This window comes from Parasteatoda tepidariorum, chromosome 2, assembly GCF_982258835.1.
Source record: "Parasteatoda tepidariorum strain Cologne lab strain chromosome 2, Ptep-v5.0, whole genome shotgun sequence".
Lineage (NCBI taxonomy): Eukaryota > Metazoa > Arthropoda > Arachnida > Araneae > Theridiidae > Parasteatoda > Parasteatoda tepidariorum.
The window spans coordinates 1,589,357-1,613,350 of record NC_141756.1 but is presented as its reverse complement, the minus strand read 5'-3'; the positions used below and the strand labels follow the sequence as shown (position 1 = coordinate 1,613,350).

General features: G+C 30.7%; 1 protein-coding gene across 1 annotated transcript in view; it reads left to right on the top strand.

The window, feature by feature from the left end:
• Positions 1-23,994, top strand: part of Sec10 (Exocyst complex component Sec10) — a 49,002-nt gene that overhangs the window by 21,691 nt on the left and 3,317 nt on the right. Inside the window, exons 12-15 of the mRNA XM_016057802.4 lie at positions 2,845-2,968; positions 5,715-5,801; positions 9,403-9,517; positions 20,287-20,443. Of these exons, the coding sequence (XP_015913288.1) occupies positions 2,845-2,968; positions 5,715-5,801; positions 9,403-9,517; positions 20,287-20,443 (483 nt within the window). The remainder of the gene's footprint in view (positions 1-2,844; positions 2,969-5,714; positions 5,802-9,402; positions 9,518-20,286; positions 20,444-23,994) is intronic.

Sequence of the window (23,994 nt, the reverse complement as noted above, 5' to 3'; positions counted from 1 at the left end):
AATATGAACAGAAACCATCTAAATAATCTTTTAGGTTAATTTTTCACCTCAGTGACCTAATAAAATTTGTTTAACTATGCTGTTCTTAAAGTTTTTTATGTTATAACTTAAAATTAATCAATGAAGTTTTCATACATATATTTTTTAATTTAATTTTATTTATTTATTTGAGGTAAGCAACTCAGTTTTAATTTTTTGAGAAACAATTTTAACTTTATTTAGAGGATTTTAAATCAATCATTTTGCTTGCAGCTTTAAAAATGTATGCTTTTAGAGGGGAAAAAAAAAGAAATTCTCTGAACATTCTGTAGTTATTTATTTATTTTTAAGAAAAAAATTCTTTTTTAAAAAAAGTAAACTTACCTGCATAGCAAACTACAGCAATAACACACACCCTATTAAAATTTTGAATAAATAGGATAAAAATTGTTAGTGGTTATTGGGCCTGTAATTGGCAAATGAAACTGGAGAGGGGGTATTAAAAAGGTAGAATAACTTAAATTTTTTCCCATGAATTTGGCTCATCTCTAATGTTACAACCGGGAGCATGCTTTTTCTTGCTCACCGCCAGCTATGCCACTAAATACAAGTAAAAGATATATCGGTTAATATTGTCTGCTTTGAAACATCAAATACAAAAGATAGTAAGTAAAAACTGTACAAAACAATTATTTAATTTTATGCAGGCAATAAATAAAGCTATCAAATACTCATTTTTTCCTGCACGATCTTTTTTCCCAGATAAATTTTTTATAGGCTAATAATACAGTAAAAATGTACAGTAGCAATTTTTTTCAATAGAATATGCAACAAAAAATTTGACAATTTTACCTTTGCAAATACTGGATATCTCTTAATAGTGCTAGTTCAAAACAAACAACATTATTTAAACATTTGATTTTTTGGCTTAATGAAAATTATATCAATGAATTGTATAAAGAGCACCATTTGGATTAAATACATTATAAAAGGGCTCCATACTGAAATGTAAATAAATGTAAAAATTTATTGATGTGTAATCACCTGGAATTATTTTCTTTTGTTGAATGAAAAGATATTACACAGTAAATATGAATTGAAGGAAAATATATTGAATTAAATGAAAATATGTTAAACCGAAATTATATTAAACTGTAAAATATATTATCCTAGGTTTTTTTGAGTCACTCTGTATTTGCTATTTGGTACATTTTGTGCAAGATCTGCTTGACACTTTAAAACATTTTTTATTCATTTAAAGCAATATATTCTGCAAGCTGAACATATTTTCTCCACATCTATTCAAGATGATATATCAAAAAAATAACATTACACTTTATGAGAGGGGGGGGGGGAAACATGGTGACCTGGAAAAATCTTTAGAATTTTACTGGAAAAATCATGAAAATCTGATTTGAGTGACCACCCTGAATAATTTAAAAATTTACTATAGGTTTTAGAGCTTAAATGTTATAAAGTAGAGTATCACCTAAAATATCCGCACTGCTCTGAAAAGCTCAGATATCGGAAAATTCCGGATTTCAGGTATTTTACTTTAGTTAATAGAGAAGTCGAAGCTACGATCCTGAAATTATAAGGAAATATGCTAGTCCATTGTATATGTTTCTCTTCTCTTCTTTTTCGCAGTTGCTGGTTTTTAAAATTTCGATATTTTAATGCATTGTCACGACTCTGCAAATATAGAGTAATTTTTTTTATATACGCTCGATTTGCTACGATGAAATCGTAAAGTTGCGTAGTTTTGCCTTTCGTGTTTTTACTGTTATTATAACTCATTTCTGCATGATTTTTAAAATATTGATGTTTTAATAGAATACACTAGATTTTCGAATCATGCGTATGAGTACCTTATTTGACAAGCTCAATTTCATCATAAATTCAAAGAAAATTTAAAAACGTAGTTGTAAAATATAATTACAAACAATTTTTAATATTTCAAATTTATTATTATTCTCATTGGCACAACAGCCCAGGATGGGCCCTGGCCTTCTCAACAAGCCTATGCCAAGACATTCTTCCCTTAGCCAAGGTTAGCCAGTTTATTATCTTTAAAACTTGTAGGTCCTTTTCAAGGCAGTCTAAAAATCTTAGGTTTGGTCGTATTTTTCTTGTACCTGTATTTCAAATTTATTAGGAACATTAATACCATACTGTTTAAAAATGCAACTCAGATCAGTTCGGAATGTTTTTAAAAACCCAACAAGGGTCATGGTCTGAATTTTTGCTTGTAGTTTATGAATTTTCACGGACTTGTGACAGAGCTGAGAGATAATGGAGAAAAAAGGCTCTGCATATATACTTTTTATATTTGAGATCCAGGATTCAGTTCCTATTAATTTTCGAAATTTTACTTATGTCTACTTAGCAATTTCAGTTTAACTATATATTCTGTAATGTATGTATTAGCTGTAATAACCAAATTATTGAAATAGTTTATTTTTTCTCATTTTGAATTTGCACTGACATTTACTTGGAAGTATTACTTATAGAAGTTATGAATTATTTTTAGGGTTTGTGTACTAGTTTAGAGAGTGTCTGTAATTTTATAACTGAACAAAAATATTTTTACCAGAATATTTTACAATGTAAGATGGGGACAAAATTTCAAATTGTCTTGTCAATGCATTGAATTAAGTAGTTTGTAAAGTGAAATTCTATTTATTAAATTATTAAAGAAGATTTTCCTTTGGAATAATTGTTTGTTATATATATATGATCTGTGTAAGTAAAAATATATTGAAACAATACTAAGTCATATCAAAGCCAGTTAACAGTTCATCTGCACAGAATTATGTTTGTAGAATTTCCTTATCATAAACATGCCTGTAATATGATTTATTGCAGCTATACCTTTGTCTGAACCTAAAAGTTCACCTGAAATATATTTTTTTGATGTGATTCGACAATGCAATGCTATATATCATCTATTTGAGAAGCAATTTGGTGATACAATTATACCTTTAGTTATGTGAGTATAATTAGATTGAATTTTATTTTATCAAATCGCTCAACAGAGTCAGATTTAAGTATGGGTTGCAATCTTAAACCTTTGACGAATCGAGTAGCATATTAACCAACCAAGAGTATTTTCATCAAAATTTTATTTATAATTCTTCTTCTTTTTTGAATTTGTAAAAAAAAAAACGATTAATGAAGGAGTTGATTTGAGTTCATAAAAATTTTGAAAAAACAAATCGTTAAAATGACAGCATATTAAAAATGAGTTCTTCACTACAAAGCAGAGTAAAATAAAAACTGAGACTAAAATGAAATTTTATTGACTTTGAAGTTACTTAATGTAATTCATACTTTTAGAATAGTTATAGTTTACTGATCTGATAAATAGTATATAGCAGTGGTGCGCAAACTTTTTTCGACCGCGACCCCTTTTGTAGAGAGAAAATTTTTGGCGACCCCTAGAGATAAATGTTCACAAATACAATGTATATTTCGAGCATTTCTTTCGTTTCATCGAATAAAAACATCATCATATTTGACTCATATTAATTTTATTTATAATTTTAAGAAAATACTTTTTGTATAACACAAAAATCAGTAAATTGCCCTTTAATGAGATGTATGTGGCTGCAAGTTTCTAATTATCTCATCGATGTTTGGATGTATGTTGCTAATTGCAATTCGCATATCATCTTCAGGTTTTAAACGCGAGTGGTATTTAGTTTTTATTGAAACTGGTTTGCTAAATCCAGTTTCACATAAATACGTTGATGCAAATTGTATTAACACTCTGATGGCATTCTTGCATAAAATGGGATATTGTTTTTCCAGGGATAGCCAAAATGTTTGGCAAGGCTGAGTCTTAAATTGATTTCGAAGAACATAATCACTAATCAGATCTATCAATTGCTCTTTCTCACTAATTTGAAGCGTTGAACTGCATATGTCAAAGGAAAATGGATCACGAATCCAACCAAGATCGTTTTCAGGAAAATCCTCGAATCTTCTCGAAAATTTTTTCTTTAACTTTTCAATGTGATTGGAAATGATGTTTTTAAATGTAAATATATCTATATTATTTTCTTTGATAAAATCGTTAAAGCAAGGGAACATGTTGGTGTTGTTTTTATTCAGTTCAGTTTGCCAGAGACTAAACTTATTCTTAAAAGCTTGAATTTTACTGGCTGTAGTTATGATAGTTGAATTCTCACTCTGCAAGCTCAAATTTAAGTCGTTAAGTTTTTCGAAAATATCAACTAAATATCTCAGCTTCCCTAGCCAAACTTCATTGATATAATAACTTGCCAATCTATGTTTCTTTTCGATTTAGAACATGTACACTTCATTTCTCAAATTAAATATCCGCCGTAGTATTTTCCCACGTGAAAGCCATCTGACTTCGATGTGTAACAGTAATTTCTCATACGTTGAGCCCATCTCATTGCAAAGTATTGAAAAGAGACGGCTGTTGTGGCTGTTGCATTTAATGTAGTTAATTGAACTAACAGCGTCTTGTAATACGTTGTGCAACTCTTCTTCCATATCTTTTGCAACAAGAGCTTTCCGATGAATCATACAGTGATTAAATACCATATGAGGTGCCACCTTCTGAATTAAGCCTCTGAGCCCTTTTTCGAACCTGTTAATGCTGCAGCACCATCAGTACAAACCGCAACACAGTTTGCCCAGGTAAGGGACTTTGTTTCAAAATATTCATTTATTACTTCGAATATTTTTTCTCCCGTTGTTTTTCCTTCAAAATTTTTGCAACATAAAAACGTTTCTGTTATATCTTCATTAAAAATAAACCTAACGTAAATAATTAGTTGTGGCATTTTAGTAATATCAGTAGTCTCGTCCAGTTGTAAAGCAAATACAGATGAATTTTGTATGCGTTTTATGACTTCTGACTCGATATTTCGTGACATTTCGGAAATCCAATTGCAATTAAACAGTGAGTGATGGCGCTTCACTCTTTATATGTACACTGTATGGTATGCAGCTTGCAGGGATAATGCATTTCATAAAAATTTGGCGACCCCCAAAAAACTTCTGGCGACCCCCACAGGGGTCGCGACCCCTAGTTTGCGCACCACTGGTATATAGGATACCAATATCTTCTATAAGGGTTAGAAATTGAGCTATTTTAAACAATATATTTATATTTTTGCAACTAATGCTTTATACTTTGGAATTACCCTGCAACTTTTACTTAAAATGGCTGTCATTATTTAAATTTTTATGAAAAAAATTTGACTAGATTTTTATGATACAAACTACAATCAAGAAATTGATTTCACACAAATTTCACCATAAAATCTAATAGTTTGATTATTTTCTATAAGAATCAAGTTTTCTAATGGTGTCGTATACTTTTAGAGTTCACCTGAGTCCTTAACAAAATGGCATTGAATAAATTTTTAATTGAATTAAATTCTCAATTTTTGGCAATAATATTTGTATTATTTGAATAATTGTAAGTTATAAATTTTACTTTCATCTAAGAGTTAAATTTGAGAGTTTTTAAGCTCTTGATTTATTTTCTGTATATGTTGCTGTTTTTGTCTGCAAATGCTAAAAATTTAAATATTTCTTAGATTAATGAGAAGAATATGATTTTTTTTTAAAGTTTTAAGGCAAAGTTACAAGAAGTTATATTTATTGATAATAAATGCCATTATAAAATTATAAGTTTTCAGAAAATTCTATCATTACTTAATATTAAAGTTTCCCTTATTTTTCTTTTATTTATTTAGATCTACACCGAAACATGGGGATTGCTTGCAAAAAAAGAAGAAAACCATTGAAGAAATGGAAATTAAACTTCACACAGGATTGGAAAGGTAATAGAAAAACAGAACACTAAATACGTTTGTTACAAATATTGTGTGCTTTAAAGCGTAATTATTCAATGAAAAAATTTCATATAAGTGTGTGTGCTTATTTAGTTTTTTGACCTCAATATTTTGAGCTCTTGCAGCCTTATTTTATCATTTAAAAATATTTATTTAATTTAAATGTAAAAGATGGTTTTTGGAATAAATCTATTTTCAGATGAACTGCAATAGCTGAGTGGTTAAGGCACTGAACTGCCATTGTTAAAAAGTGGGGCTTGATTGCCACTGAAGAAGATGAGTACCACCTTGTCAGATAAATAAAAGGAAAGGGATGTGCAAAATTGGCCACATTGCTATCATTATGCTGTAGGTCACACAACTGTAGAATCTTAAATGTCGTGGGTTGTTGTGGAAGCCTTAGTAGATCAGAGTTTAGAGCGCTTTCCTCCCAATAAGGTAGGGATGCACAACCTGCGGCCCGCCAACCTTCGATGCGTGGCCCGTGGCTGCAATCTGAACAAAATGAGAAGAAAATAAAATTATAAAAAAAAATTCAGAAATTTGAAAGTTACGGATTTTAGTTTTTCGATGGTTAACGCTACGGATTTAGGCATAGTTTTGAAAACCCCAATATTTTTAATACATCGTTATTACGATATACGAATTTTAGAAAGTTATGAAACGCTTTATTTGTGCAAACTTCATGAAAAATCTAAATGACTTACGATCCTTTTTCCGGCAGCTATAACTGCGCATTTCCGCGTGGTTTTTAAATTTTCGATATTTCAGCACGATATTCTTACGAATCACGAGTAAAGAATCACTCAATAAGGTTACCATTCTTTAACGTGGTTTATTTTTACCAATTTTATTGCAAATCAAATTATTTTCCAATCGTTATTTTGGCAATTATCGCTACACAAGGTCTTGGAAGTCCTGATATTTTTTATACGCTATTGCAACATTTTAATTTCAAATCCCGCATTTAAATACGTAAAATTTTGAAGCGCTTTATTTGCGCCAATTTCATCGTAATTATAAATTCTTTTGATTATATTTTTTGTAGTTATTATTATGCTTTTTTCCGTAGTTTAAAACAATTCTGATATTTTTAATACTGTAATTTGGCAGCACTCGAGTTTTGAATTGCACATTGAAATAATTACATTTTAAGTGCTCTATTTGTGCCGATTTTAACAATATAAGAGGTTTTTCAAAAAGTTTTTTTTTTTCCATTATTGCTGCATTTTTACTTGTGATTTAGAATATTTTGATATTTTAACACAATATTACAACTCGTGAAATTCGATTCTGATTTGAAATTTTTTTTGTAATTTAAAAAGTAATTACGTATCTTAGCAAAATCGACACCTTCTTGATGAGAAAAAAAAGAGATGTGTACATTTATGTTAAACGCAGTCCCTTTTGCAAAAAAATAATTCAAAACATGTGCATATTTCTTTAGTCCCATGAGCACGTGCAAGTTTCACAACACATACCCAACCTATTCTTTTTGTTGTCTATTGATTTAAAAATCTCATGTCGCGATTCGTTTTTAAAATTTAAAGTTTTTATTCGTCTCGTTATTTTAAAGTCACACATCGGAATTCGTATTTACAAGATCTTAAAAATTGTGCATCACAATTTGCATTAACATTAACGATATTTAAAAATCATCCGTCGCGATTCGTATTCACGCGATTGTAAAACCACACATCCCGTTTTTTAATTACGCAATTTAAAAATCACACAAATTCGTATTCAAGCAATTCAAAAATAACAAATTGATATTTGTATTTATGCGATTTAAAAATCTGGAAGGGAAGAACACCATCTAGGACAAATTCCAAAACTGATTAAGTTATTTGCGCTAAGTTTAATACTTCCATCATGAACAGCTTCTGTCGAAAGATTGTTTTCCAAAATGAATATTTGTCTGTTCAAAATTCCAGAGCAGTCGTTAAACAAAATCATTAAATTTTCATTTAATGGCTCGATAAAGCTATCACATGATCCAATAGATAAAATTATCACAATATTTTAAAATTTTGCAAATTGTAGGATGACAATTTTTTAACCCATTTTCTTCTTATTTGGATAATTTTATATCATTTATGATTATATGCTGAGAAATGATTTGTATATCATTAAATTTTATTTGTAAAAACTGTAATCAAGATAAGTTTTGTGAAGTAATGTAAATTTTATTAATTGTTAATATATATGTGTATTAATTGTATATAGTAAGTGTCATGTTAAAAAATATTCATCATTAAAAGTTGTAAACAAGTATATTATTAATATTTTTTTATTATTAAGGAAAATAGTTCCCTCAAAATTAATGCTTTTTTTCTTCCCTCTCTCAGCCCCTGCCTCTTATAATTATTTTAAAATAAATGTTTTAAAGTTTAAGTATATTTCCTACTAAATGCTAAATCTTATTTTCCACTGAAGAGGTTTTGTTTTAATTTTAATCATTTTTAACCCTATAAACTTTCTTTAAATCAAAATATTTAACTTGCATTTATTTTAATAACTAATGTTTTTTTTTTTTATTTAATTCTATGAACAAATTTTTTAATTTTAAAATTTATATTTAAATGGACTTTTGTATTGTGTAATATGATTTTTTAAAAAAAAATTCCCATAGTTTTTTTTTAATTATTTCAATTTATCGAATTTTTTTCTGATGAATTGATTTTGATTTTCGGATTCTGTTTTTAGATAACAATTACTACCTACAATTTCTTTAAATATGTCTGTCTAAATACTTTGGCGTGCGGCCCTTCATTGATCAATCTGCCCTGTATGTAGCCCTTCACTCAAAAAGGTTGTGCACCCCTACAATAAAGTGACCCAACTTTTAATCCCAGTAATATCAGCTCAATACAAATTCTGCTCCTGTCTCGCACCTACTACAACTCTGACCTAAAATATCCTCAGTGGTAAGTGGATCATGGGTTAGAATCCCTAGCTGCAGGGATAATCGTGGGAGGCTTTTGCTGTTTTACTCTCCACGTGATGCAATTTCAGGAGAGTTCTTCAAAAAAGTTCTCCAGGAAGACTACTTTTCTCCAATGCTTGATCCAAGAGTTTCCTTGTCTTCTGGGCTGGGTTCAAAAATACAAGGGTATGAAGCAGTTGAACTTTGATTGTCCTAAACTCAAAATTGGGTGGACTGTTCAACGCCCACCCAAACGCTCAATAAAACAATGGAATTTTGTGCTTGCTTACTAATTTCATATTAATGACACTTGAATAATAGGGTTTTCACTTCTTGTTTTTATAATGTAGCTAAAGGAGTTGAACTAAGCCACAATAATGGCACAGTGGTTTAGGTACTGAGCTGTTATATAAAAGTCGGGTTTGATCCAAGTTTGCGGCGTAAAACCCAACTAACTTTAAATGGATAGATACCAAGCTGTCTGGGAAGTGCATGCAGCTGACGCCCCGTGCTGACCACGTTGTCACCCTCCCCTTGACAGACAACTGCCTGTTGCTGGAGTCATTTACTTTTATACTACTCCTTATCAGTTAATAAATATATCTAAATTTCCTTTATATTTGTATTTTAGATGGCTTAAATAATTTTTTTTTCTTTGAGTAGATGCATAGCCTCTATTTTGGGATGGGTTAGATTTCTTCTACAAACAGAACAAAAAAAGACTGATTTTAAGCCTGAATCTGAAATGGCCACCTTTGACGCTGACAAATCTACGGCTGTAAGTTTATCATTGTATTCTTTTCTATCTTAAACCCAATATTTTCCCTACAGTTATTTATGAATAAGTTTTAATAAGTGTAAAAAATATTGTTCTCTGGAACAGAAAAGTTGGCAGCTATAACAATTTGCTTGTAATGTAAAATACAAATGGTCTGTTTTTAAAAATAAAAAAAAAATCATTTTTATAGTTTATTTCTTACAGAAACTAAAATATGGCTTGCGTTTGTTGTGGTTTAGCGGACAGAGTTAGAAAAAAATATGTGAAACATTTTACTTTCTGTGTGGCAGTTTTTATAGGAAATTATCTCTGAATTGCACCTTCCACAATTAAAATATGAAAAAAAAAAACTTCCAGAAGAAGAATTTGGTATCTAGCAAAATAAATGTAATTCAATGATTTTTTTTTCTCCTACTTTCATTCGACTGATTCATGGGAGGGGGTATGCAGCTTCTGTTGTCCAAAGACCGGAACACCGTGAGGTAGAAGACTGTCTTGGCTTCTGGTGTGTTCTTTTTAGTTTGGCACCTACCCTTCGGCCTGTCCAGCTTGGGAGACCCTACCAGTAATAAACTACTGCCAGCATAGCCCTCCGGGTCATTGGTGCTGTCGTTAATAAGTTGAAATAAATAATGCGGACGCCTTTTAAATAAAATCAATCAAATGAACTACAAGTTCTACAGATGAATGACAACAAATGTAAAACTTTAATCTTTTAATAACTAATAATTTAGCATCAAAAAAAGTCTTTGGAAAGGTCGGATCCTTTCTCCTTGGGAGGTTCTTAATCTGGCTACTCTAGGAATACTGTCCTTTCCAGGATACAGCTCCAAGACAATTCCAAGAGGCCAATCTATGCGTCGAGCATTATCTTGTCCTATTAAAACAATATCACTGATGTTTATTACATCATTCCTTCTTATTCCCTTGTGCGTTAGCTGAGCAAGATACTCATTTCTAAATCTTTGTTTGAGATCTTCACGTAATTTTTGCCAAAATTTTACATGTTTCAGCATAGAGGTTCGATTCACAAGGTCTAGATCGGGAGTTTCGTTGCTGTCTTCCACGTATATAAACGTTGCCGGAGTTAAAGGTACTAATTCAGATGGATCATCGTGAATGTAGGTCAACGGTCTGCTATTTATAGCCGATTCACAGTCGCATAAAATTGTAGTTAGTTCTTCATAATCTGCAACAGATTTACCTAACACACGACACAGAAGAGTCTTAAGCATTCCAACTATCCGCTCCCACCACCCACCCCACCATGCTGCTGTGGGTGGAATAAATTTCCAAATTATTTTCTGAGCAGTTGAGTACACAGCAATCTTGTCCCAAACTAAATTCTTTAAATAATTGTTTGCTCCTACAAAGTTCTTTCCATTATCTGAGTAAATTACCAATATTCTACTTCTTCTTGCGATAAATCGCGGAGTGCTTGAATGAAAGCATCTGTAGTGAGAGACCGTACTAATTCAAAGTGAACTGCTCGGTACACAGCACAGGTAAACAAAACGATCCAAGCTTTTTCTTTCGATTTTAGATACAGAGGACCGGCATAGTCCACACCAGACACTTGAAAAACTTTTGTCTGAGTAACTCTTTCTCTTGGAAGGGGCGCAAAAGAAACTTTTACTGGTTTAGCTCGATGACGTTTACAAGTCACACACCTGAAAATAACTTTATTTATTAACTTTTTAGCTTTAAGAATCCAGTATTGCTCTCTGAGTCTTGAGAGTAAAATGGAACGACCTGCATGCATCGCTTTTATATGCTCTTCACAGATTAATTCTAACACAACACTGTTAGCAGGTAAAAGAATTGGACATCTGAAATTCTCATTCTCATCACTATGTACCAGTTTGGTCTTTACTCTCAGAATATCACTTTTATCTCGAAAAGCTTGTATTTTGGCGAGAAATTTATCATCTTGGAAATGCGTTGTTTGCATTGACTTAAAAATCACACTTTCTGCCTTTGTTAACTCCTCATAGATTAAATTTCCCTTTAACTTATCTTGATGTGAAACGTTGTGGACAAAACGTAGGATCCAAGCGACTACTCTTACATTTCTTCTATATGTTGAAAAGTAATTACAACATATTTCCGTTACTTCAACATTTACCATGGAAATAACTACTTGTTTTCTTTTTTCCAAATTTACTTCCTCTTCATTACCGGAAATTTCGTCAGCTGCTACAGGCCATTCCGCGTGAGAAAGATATAGCCAGCTGGGACCCTCCCACCATTTCGAATTGCCAAGTTGTTGAGCAGAGCAACCTCTACTTGGTAAGTCTGCGGGATTCATAGATCCGGGCAAATGCCTCCATGCTTTTACCGGAGTCCATTTCCTGATTTCTTGAATTCGATTTTCCACAAATACACCCCATGTATCTTCTCTTTTAAGCCAAGCTACTACAGTTGTTGAGTCTGTCCAGAAATGAACTTTGTCCGTCTGAAACTGTTTTACTATTTCAATAGATAGACGAGCTGCAATTGTGGCACCAAGAAGTTCAAGTCGAATCGTTGTTTCCTTTTCCCCGCTAGGTGCGATTCTTGCTTTACTTTGTAACAGGTGAACTTGAACATTGCTTTCATCTTCTATTCTCAGGAAAACTACTGTGGAATACGCAAATTTACTGGCATCACAAAAGAAATGTAATGAAATATGCTCGTAACCTTTGTCACAATGCAACCACCTTGGGATTTCTATGTGCTTCAGATATTCAAGCTGATTTACCCACTTTGAAAAATCTTCTTGTGTTTTTGTCAGGGTTTGAAGAAACCCGGGGATTTTTGAAAAAACCCAACCCACCTGGGTTTTATTGAAAAAACCCGGGGAAAATTGGGTTTTATTTGAAAAAACCCGGGGAAAATTGGGTTTTTTCATTTAGTGCTCATAAATTTTACTGTGAAAATATTTTTATTTATTAAATAGAGTTGTATAAGTAAACACTAAAATTTCATCCGACTTTTACCTGTAATAAAATTAAACTGGAATAAATATTTAATGGTCTTCCATGTTTTTATAATACGATTAACAGAAAGTGAAATTAAAATTACGTATAATTATAAAGAGTATCAGTTATTTGCCCCTTTTTTCAAATATTTAGATAAATATATGCATTTTTAGATACATTTTAACTTTATAGTTTCAAAAGACAAATTAATCCTAAAATGATAAAAAAAAGCATATATAAAAAGTTATAGCTTATTTTTTTAAAATCAGAAAATAAAACTTTAAATTTGTTTATTGTTGTTTAATGTATCACTTAATAGAAATTTTTTTTGTTTGCTTTCAATATTTTTAAACATGATTAAAAGAAACAAAATAAATTTTATTCAAATGAAATCTTAAAAATAATATTTAAAAAATCTTAAAAGTAATATTTTAATTTTTAACTGTTTTTTATTTGTGATAAACTTTCTCCAAATAGTTAAAAATTGTCAGCAGATGTTAAGAGTTAACTTTAAAAAAAAGGTCCCATTTTTTCTTTATTATTATTATCATACAACAGATTCAAAGTGTCTACATTTCTCTCTTAGATGGTGATACACTTTTACGAGTTTTGTAGCTTTATCTATTCCTAATCTATTTCGAAGTTTACTGTGCACCAAACGAAACTTGAAAAGTGTCTTTCGATAGAGACAGAGGATGCTGGTGCTGAGTGCAAATAAAAGAGAATTGACAGAAATTTTGTGGAAGTTAGGAATTTTATTTATTTATTTACTGAATTTTTTTGCCATAATTTTCCACTATTTTTTGATGAAAACTGTTGAATAACAGTGTCAAGCATCATTGATTTTGGAAAGTATTCAGGATCGGAAATTTTAAATGCCATAACATGTGGCAGAAATTCTGGATGATGCTTAGAAAGACAGTTTTCTACTAATTGGTCTTGTTCATCATTTAAAAATTGTCCCCTTGTTTCGGGATCCAGGATGCATATGCTAATAAATGATGTGGCTGAACAGCCTGATTGAATCTTTTTACAAAATGTTTATGGGGTTCTAATTCATCACACGATAGTAAGTTAATTCACATTTCAACAGCTTCTGAAATTGAAATGTTTTCTGATTGAAGCTTTCTTAAAGCTTAAGAAACAATTGATATCTGTTTTTCCCAATTGATAGTTTATTGGTAAAGCCCAACATTATTTAATATTTTTGACATATTATTATTAGATTCATTTTGATGTTCAAGAACAATCTCTTCATATTTATGGTAATTATTGGCAAAAGTTTTTATGTGCTCACAATATGAATTCCACCTAGTGTCATTGGGTCATCAAGCAGTTTTTTTCATTTGCCCATCCATGTGCTTGATGCACATTTCTAAAATATTTGTTAACTTCAACGATGTGTCCAATGATGGTATTAGGAGATACTTCTTTTTGAACCAAATTTAAAAAAAAACAATTTATGAAAAAAAAACACCAAGTAGGTTTTTTCAAAGTGGGCCCACTTGGGGAACCCTGGTTATATGTATTTTATATTAAGTTTAAATAACGCATTATCACTACCTATTTGAATCTTCTTTATTGTTAAGTGCATTACGTTTCATAATTTTTTAAATTAGGAATTATAAAATATAAAAGCAGTAATATAAAAGGAACAAGTTTATTAATCTTTTTGTTTTCACACACATTTATTTACTATATTTATTAAACATATGGATATTACCTATTATAAAATTATAATCTGTAAATATTTATAATCAGTAAAAACTAAAATTTCATCTGACTTGAGTTAAATAAAAAACTGAAATAAATATTTAATGGTCTTACATGTTTTTATAATAAGGTTAATAGAAAGTGAAATTAAAACTACGTATAATTATAAAGAGTATCAGTTACTTGTCCTATTTGTTTTCAAATAATTAACCCTAGGAAAATGATTTCATTTTTAGATAAATAATTTTAAAAAGTTCTCTTATAAAAAGTTTTAGCTTTTTTTTCTTAAAGCCAGAAAATAAAACTGTTTAAATTTGTTAATGTATAACTTGGTAAAAAAAGAAAAAAATTGTTTCTTTTCAATTTTTTTAAACATATGAATTAATAATAATAACCTGTTTATTAATATATAAAGCATGCAACTATATTTGAAAAATTGATCTTTTCAGAGTATATTATTTAAATTTTTATTTGATTTAATATCATTAAAAAATTACTTTTTGAAAAAACCCACTTGAAGTTTTCAATAGTAGATACCTACTATAAAATTATATGAAGATTCGAGTTTCTTTTACTTTACTAATATTAAAAACTTAATCATATAAATCATGCAACTCTATTTGACAAATTTATGCTGCACTATAAATTATATAAAAATAAATGTAAAACAATAAGTTTTAGTAAAAAAAAATTTTTTTTTTTGAAAAAACCCACTTATCGTTCCAAGTGGGTTTTTTCAAGGTGGGCCCGCCCAATAAAACCCGGGCGGGTTTTTTCAAAGTGGGCCCACTTGGCGAACCCTGGTTTTTGTGTCAACTTCATCGTCCCAAACAATTTTAACTTTCCACAAATTTTGTAACCATAATTTGGTCGTAGCGATACCGAGCTAGTTATCCCCATAGGATCAAAAACTCTGTGTGAGGCAGCTAAAATGCTTCTTTTGGTGATTTTTTCATGTTTTGTGTCTTTCATATCAGGAATATTAATTAACAGAGTATCACTTTGTCTATTCCACTTCATTCCCAGAATGTTGGTCTCACTAGAATTAGGTTCTGATGGGTTAGTAGACTCCCACCCCCGTAAATCAAATTGTCTTTCAGCCATAATATTAGTAGCAACTTCTATGAATTGTTTCAACTCTGATTCAGTTTTCACACTTGTGAGGCAATTATCTGCATAAAAACTGCATATTAGTTCCTGTATGATCTCTTTAGGGTATTTTTCATTCCCTCCCATTGCTTCCTCTAGTTTATTATTCAAATGGTATTGAATAGTGGCTCCAAGCAAAACGGACTACAGGAAACGCCAAGCACAACTCTTCGATGACGAAAATGTTTGAGCTGTCCATCTTCTCCATACCATAAGAATCGCAAGAAATTTCTATCATTTTCATAAAGACTTATTTTCAAAAAAGCCTTACGTATATCAGCTGTTACACCAAATTTATGTCTTCGAAATTTATTTTTTATTGAGGGAATTACTTCTATCAAATTTAACCCTTTCTCAACACAATCATTTAAACAAAACTCCTTTTCTCTTGGAAGAAGCATTGGACACGGGCCTGATTTTAGTTGTGCTGCTCTCCTTTATCACAGGTCGATGAGGTAAGTAGTGACAAGGTATCCGCGTGTCTTCTTTTGAAACCTCTTTAATTATTTCCTCTTTCTCCCAGTCCTTGAACACTTCTCCGTAGGCATCATACAATTTGTCGGTTTTCAACTTGCTTGTTGTCATTTGCAATCTCTTTAACGCCAAATCATAATTATCTGGCAAAGGCAAATGCTCATCAAGCCATGGCAGACTAACTATAAAACAGCCATCTCCTTCAACTTTCACTGTATTTAAGAAATGTTCCATTGAGGCTTCTTGCAGCTCCTCTCTACATTTCTGTTCTGAAGGATCTTTTATTCCTAAGGAATCTAATCTCCACAGCTCCGAAATATCCATTTCTTTTACTAAAAGGGAAGTAACCAACATTGCGTTGCTTGACGATAAATCATATTCAGGTGCTTTCCCTGTTAAAGTCCATCCCAGTAGTGTCTCTATTGCTACTAATCCACTGGCCGAAACTCTTCGTTTTCCAGTCATAAGGTTTCCTATTACTTCAGCTCAGAGCAGAATTTGAACTGGTTGTGACTCATTTCCGACGTCTACAACTTTATATTCATTTCTTCAAGCTCTTTTAACCAGGGTCCAAAACTAACAGATGTTATAGTATCACAAATAGATGCTTGATCCAAAACTTCCATGTTACAAGTCAAATTATTCTCTGGATTCCTTAATCTAATTCTATAACACGTGTGTTCAAATTTATCTGATGTATGACCACCAAACAAAGAGTGTATGAGAGTTTCTTTTCTCAAGGGAACATATTCCATCTTTTCTGCCAAATTTTTTAAAATATGTGTTCTTTGTTATCCAGAATCTAAAACTGCTCTCACCACAATTTCTTTTCTATCAGATATCAGCTTTAGTTTCATAGTTTGAAGGAATACTTTTGAACAGTACGTAATGTTAGACATGTTTATTTCAGAGCTTTCACTTTTCTGCCCAGATTTATCGGGTTCACGATTTCTTGCAGCTAAAGATTCACACATTAGTACCTCATGTCTTTTACCGCATATGACACATTTTATAAAAGCTTTGCACTTATGAACTGGATGTCCTTGAATTAAACAGGCAAAACAACATTGGCTTTCTCTTACTATGTTCTCTCTTTCAGCCAAAGTCATATTTCGAGCGGAAAAGCAATCTGAACTTTTATGTTTCCCAGAACAAAAAACACATCCTTTCTTCAATTCCTTTACACCTGTAGTCAATAGATTTGCCGCTGTTGGAAATCTTTTTGTTGGCAAATCTCTTGCTTTCTTTTTAAAGGGCTGGCGTTTTTCATCAGATCCCAAGACAAAACCTGACATGGCCAAATTAATTCTTTCTTCGCCTTCCGTTTCTGCCTTCAGAAAAGTCATGATGTTTGTTAATCGCTCTTGGGCGTCAACAGAAGCAACGCACAAAGAACTTCGGTTCCATGCTTACAGAAACTCTTCTTGGAAACAGGATTCTACAATAGGGAATAGTATTGAAGCGCATTTCTCGGTCATAGCACCTAACGTTTCTAAAGCTCTAAGATATGACTAGAGTTTGTCATAAAGAAACGTCATAGATATTTTTTCATGCTTTTGAATGGAAACTATGAGTTTCAACAATTCCTTAACGTAAACTTCGACCAAAAGGTCATCCTTGCCAAATCGGGCTTTGAAGCTATCAACTGCTTTGGTATAGTTTGCAACGGTTGGCGGAAAGCTTTCTACAACTTCTCTAGCTCTAGATCCAACAGTTGTAGCTTGAATCAGGTATTGAAATTTGTTTTCAGGGGCACTATATGTATTTTTATGAATTTATTCAAATTGACCCCAAAATGGTAGCCAATCTTTTAAATCTCCACTAAATTGCCTAAGTTCTAATTTTGGCAAATTAAACTGCTTTTTCGCACTGGCACTAATAATATTTGGCGGAGACTCACCGGTTCTATGCGATGTAGCTTGAAGTCTCGCCAACTCCAGTTGATGTTTTCTTATATTTTCTCTCTCTTCATATTCTCTTTGTCTCAATTTTTCTTCATATTCCTCCTTTTGTCGTCGATCATTGACAGTAGCTACCAATACACTTGTTACAAAATCTGGATCAGCTAAATATTCTTTACTTTTCGAAATGATTGTTTTCAAATCCGATACAGTAACTTTTTGAGGTAATACTTCTCCAATTTCTTGGGCAACAATAATAAGATCTTCCTTTTTAAATCCTTTTGATACTAAAAACATTTTTCAAATCAGAAGTAGCGTATCAACGAGTCCTGTCGCCGACGCCACAAATGTCGTTAATAAGTTGAAATAAATAATGCGGACTCCTTTTAAATAAGTCAATCAAATGAACTACAAGTTCTACAGATGAATGACAACAAATATAAAACTTTAATCTTTTAATAACCAACAATTTAGCATCAAAAACGGATTCTAAAAAATATATACCTAAATTACAACAAAAAAGAACAACAACAAAAACCATATCTAGTTGCCACGCAACCTAAAGTGAAATTTTAAAACAATTAAATCTAAGGAAAATTAAAGGTGGCGCTTCTGTTAAATATACATACGTTAATGACTTAAAATCTTAAACAGGTGCGCTCAAGCCTCACCGCCCTGTCAAGGGAGGAACATCATTTGCTTAGATCTTCCCAATGTTAGTTTCCATGAAAGCCTCCCTACCACGCTTGATAAGAAAGACTGTGTGCCTGACTTCCTCAGACAATTGTCCCTGGAAATCATCAATAAAATCCCTTCAAACGACGTCGAAATGTACACTGATGGCAGTAAAATGGATAGACAGACAGGCAGTGAAGTGTTTATTGAAACACCTCAATAGAACTACACTCTTCATCAACGCAACCTCGATTTTTGTTCCGTCTTTCGAAGCGAACTAATTGCAATCGACAGAGGACTAGAGAAAATCTTGAGTGAAGGGCACTTTCGAAATACTTGGATACTATCTGACAGCCATAGTTCAATTCAACACCTCAAAAATTGGGCCCTCATTGGAGATAAAACCAGTTTTTCGATCTTGCAAAAAGTAAAGCTCATTTCCCAGCAGCATGAAGTCCACTTTCAATGGATCCCGTCCCATGTCGATATCCACAGAAACGAGTTGGTGACACTCTTGCAAGGCAGGAACTAGACCATCCAGTCCCCTCCACCTCAGAGCTTACATACCTTGAACTTTTCGCAAGGCAAAAGGCCCAGAACAAACAAAAAAAACTGCTTCCTCCTATTTACTACTGGTACAAAGCAAAAAGACCAGGACTCTATCTCTTCCTGGTGACAGGCAGACCAACACTTGCTTACCCCGACTGGCCAGTGGACACCTGAAAAGTCTCACATTTTCTGCCAATCAAAAGATCTTTCCTCTTTGCCCTAAATGCCAACAAAATCAGGCATCACCTGAGCATATCTTGAACTGTTTGGGGCTGAACTGGAACGACATTCATTCCTCTCCTCTTTTAGTTTCGGACTTCCTAAATGTCAATGGGTTTATAGATCTGGTCTGACTCCATCAGACCAGATGGGAATTAGTAACAACAACAACTTTCATTCGAGTACAAAGAAGAAAAAAAAGTAAGAATGTTTGAACCTCAAATATGATATTGCATTTAACAGTTTTTGTGTGTCAAGAATCATGGTTTGCTAAAGTGGGTTAAACCTAAAAGATCCTGTAAAGCAAGTTAACCTTTCACTTGAAAAGAATTAACTTTTTTGAAAAAATGAGGTTTTTTGGAAATTTATTATGTTAACTTCCTAACTTTAAAGGTAAAATTATTGATGTTATAAATATTAACATTTAAACTATAGTTTTCAAGCAACTGAAGTGAAATTAACTTTAATAAAATCTTTCCCTTCAAATTAATTCATAATTTGAAAGTAGACTAGATTGACTTTTATTTTAACCAGAAATATAAAGTTTCTGCCCTAAATAAAACTTTCCTTTGTGACCTCTCAACAGCTTTTAAATTTATAATACATTGTCACCTGTTATGAATGGAATATTTGTAGACTATTGAAATATGTAAAAATACTGTATTTGTTTTCTTGCTGTAAAATTCAAAAGCAGGACTTATTCTTAAGTTTCATATAGAATACTAAGTAATAGTTTAAATACCTCAAAAATCTTTGAATCTATGCACAGGAGTGAGTTACCAGTTTGACTTTTACAGGCATGTTATTTTACTGCTAATTCAAAGAATTAAGTAAGTCTCAAAAGTTTTAGTTTCTGTAAATCACATATTCTTTAAGAACATAAAAATATTTAAATAACTTGGCTCTTTTTATTGCTTTAAAATTAAGACTCTATTTTTTTATATTAATGCAAAAAATAGATCTTAACAAAATTTTTATATTTGAACAGATTAATAGACTTTAAAATATAAAGTCTCAAAATTTTGAGAATCCTAATTTTAAGGCAATTTTCAGATGTATTTTTTGTCACGACGAATGAATCTATTAAATTTTAACATTTGAGCTGACTTAAATAATTTTTTAATTTCAGGCTTGTAGTAGTGTTGTTAAATTTATTACTGAGTGCATCAAGAAAATCAAAGTAACACTTGATGGTAAAAATGTTGAAGCTGTTTTAACTGAGCTAGGCACTAGACTCCATCGAGCTATACTTGATCATCTTCAACAATTTCAATATAGTTCCATTGGTAAGTTAATGATTGTTAAAAGTACTTTTTAAGTATATTCTAAATTTTTTAAGTTTTAATTAATATTTAAGGTTTAAAAAAATTAAAGAGGCCGATAAAAATGAGTGATTACAATATTATCAGAGATGATTGTGCTCCGGAAAAAGTTCGGATTTCCGGATTTTTCGCTAACCTTGATTGGGAAATTTTCGGAAATCCAAGGTCCAGAAGTTTCAAGAAATCATCGATCACATTTATGTATAAAAATTCTTATATATTTTATTTAAAAATATTAGAACTAGATTTTATACTTGGCATCTCTTTCATTTGTAAATATTTTTTTCTGGTAGAATAATAAATGTGATTAGAGATAAAAGTAAACTTATACAAAATTATAAATTTAAATTATGCTGCATATAATTTATTTAGAATTTCATGTTGTGAAAATATCATTGATTTAAATTTATAAAGATATAAATTTTTTGAAATGCGTCATTAAGGATTTTACTCAAGAAATTTTCAGGATTTTTGAGTTGGGCTCACAATCACCCCTGTATTATAGACAGTAATATTTATTAATAATCAGCATTATCAAGGCCGCTTATTTCTATATTCAAAAGCAATAATAGCCTTCACTGATCTTTGTTTTTGCACTCCCTAAGATATATAAATGATACAATGTCAGACTGTTACAAGTTTAGATTCTGTAAGACTAAACTCATGAATAAGATTTTACAACTTTAAAGCAATGTAACTCGTCATTGTAAAAACTTTAATTCGATTTCAACTTGAACAGCATGCGTTTGTAAAGTGTTGTTTTTATTGCACTTCAATGTTTATTGTTTTTGATTGAGAGATAAGTGATTCACCAATTTACAAAAAATAATATAAATGCGAAGTACATCAATCATACACATTCTATTTTAGGTAAATGGAGTAAAAATTGTTTGTAGTTATTGGGCCTGTCATTAGCAAATGAAACTGGAGGAAGGGTATTAAAAAGGGATAAACATTTATTTTGGAATTCATTTTTAATTAATTTTTCATAAATTTGGGCGCATCTCAAATGCTCTTTCTTGTTCACTGCTAGCTATGCCACTAAATACAAGTTAAAGGTATATTGATTAATATCGTCTGCTTTTAAACATCAAATACAATAGATTGTAAGAACTGTACAAAACGATTATTTAATTTTTTGTAGGCAATAATTAAAGCTATTAAATTATCCTCCTAAAGCTATTAATATTAAATTTTCTACCTGCATGAACAATTTATTTTTCTTAGAAAAAATTGTTATAAACTAATAATACAGTAAAAAAAAAATTTTTTTTTCTTTTTAATGTAAGTACAGTAATATATTTTCTCAATAGATTTTTTTATTGTATACAAAAATCTTATTTAAAAAATATAGAAAAAAAAAATAGCGCCAATTCTTTTTATTCCAAGATTTTTAAAATTATTAGATTTAAGAAAATATTACTTAAATATGAGTTCTATTTACATTGTAGTTAATATACATTGCATAGTTAAAATTTAAATTAGTGGTTTTTCAACTAACTTTTACAAGATGGAAAATGTTATAAAACACATTGATCCATCTATTCCAATAGGAAATCGTGGGCATTTTAAATTTAAAGAAGCTACTTAATCAAAAATTATATTAAGATTAAAATAATTTTCAGTCATTGTGATGGTTATTATGGACTTAAATTTATATCCAACTTGAAAAATTTTCGTCTGACACCAAATATTTTACGTCTGCCAGCAAAGTAAAGGTTTTCATTTAGATGAATTATGTATCATATTTTACAAATTAAGAACTGCACAAAATTCTTTATTAATATGAATTATTTATTATTATTATTTATAATTATTTATTAAATATGATCTTTAAAATTCAGGCAAGTTTACATTCAAATTACAAATAAATTCACATAGTTTAGACAGCTTGTAAATGAGTAATCATTTGCAATTTATGTCCGACTCCAATAATTTAATTTGAACTTATTGTTATCAGTTTTTATGATACAAATTGGTTTTTGATAAGTTATGATGTACTAAATATTTGATATAAAAATTTTATGATTATTATGAGAGAGGTTTTTCTAAGAAGTTTATGTTAATTTTTTACGTACGAAAGAATGGAATTGCCTAGTTGTAAAAACAATTAACTAATCTGAACTAAAAAACATATAGTAAGACTGGAATTCTTTAAATATTTTAATTTCAAATAAGAAAAAAAAATGTATAGAATTTTATCTAGTTTCTTTCTATAGAATATGCTACAAAAAATTTGGCAATTTTACATTCGCGACATAAGTTTTTAAATACTAAATATTAAATCTCTAATAATAATGATGCTAATTCAAAACAAACATTATTTGAACATTGGATTTAAGATATTGGTTTAAAGAGAATGTGATCCATGAATTTTATAAACATTTGGATAAAATGGCTCTATATTGAAATGTAAATAAATATAAAAATTTTTTGATGTATGGAATCTTTTGCTTAATGAAAATATGTTAACCAGTGCTTACCTGCATCATTCTGTATTTGCTATACTTTGTGCAAAAACTTGTTAAAGTAACACATCAGTATTTTTCATTCAATTAGAACAATATATATTCCATTATTTTCTCCACTGCTATCTTAATCTTTTGAAAATTAATGTTGTGATACACCTATTGATTTCACTTTAGTATGTATCATGTTAATTTGAGTTAAAATTTGAAAACACATAGTTAAAGTTAAATTTAATTATTAAAATATTCTTGATTACAATTTGACATAACATTAAGTAATACAAAGGGGGAAAGAATCTAGGATTCACTCACCAGGTGTGTCATCTCGAAACCAGGTCACCTTTTCTCAGCTATGCAAACTTTCTACTGATTCCTAAATGGTTGCAACCCCTACAGCAAGAGGAAACTTTGCCAAACTCACCCTTTGGCTCACTTTATCGATGTTTTTGGCGCACTTACTATTTTGGGACTCCTTGCTCTGCATCAGTTGTACCAAAACATCACACATTTAAAAAATAAACAAAATCTTGCTAAGTTGATAAAATAAATTTAGTCTAATTATTTTCAAAAGATGATTTTTAAATATAATACTTATAATATTGACACTGTACTCATCCTACACTTTATGATCATCCTACACTACACTGTACTCACTGTACTCATCCTACACTTTATGAGAAAAAAATACCTGGAAATTTTAAGATTTTTACCTGGAAAAATTAGGGAGCCTTGATTTGAGTGGCCACCCTAATTTATCTTTTGAAGCATTTTATTGCACCAATTTATTTGTGTAATCATAATATTTACATAGAAATCTTTGTAAACAAATTTCAGTATTGGTAGGGCTAATAGCGCCTATTACTTAAAATAGATAGATAAAATAATTAAAAGGTGGAACAGTTTTTTTAAAAAAAGAACCAAATGAGAATATGAAAATAAGGCAATCTCCGCGAATAGCTTTGCCACACAGTGGCTTGTGACATGAAAAGGCATTGCATTTATGTAGCGCATTTTCTTTGCCAAAGGACATTTTAAACCATAGTAGCT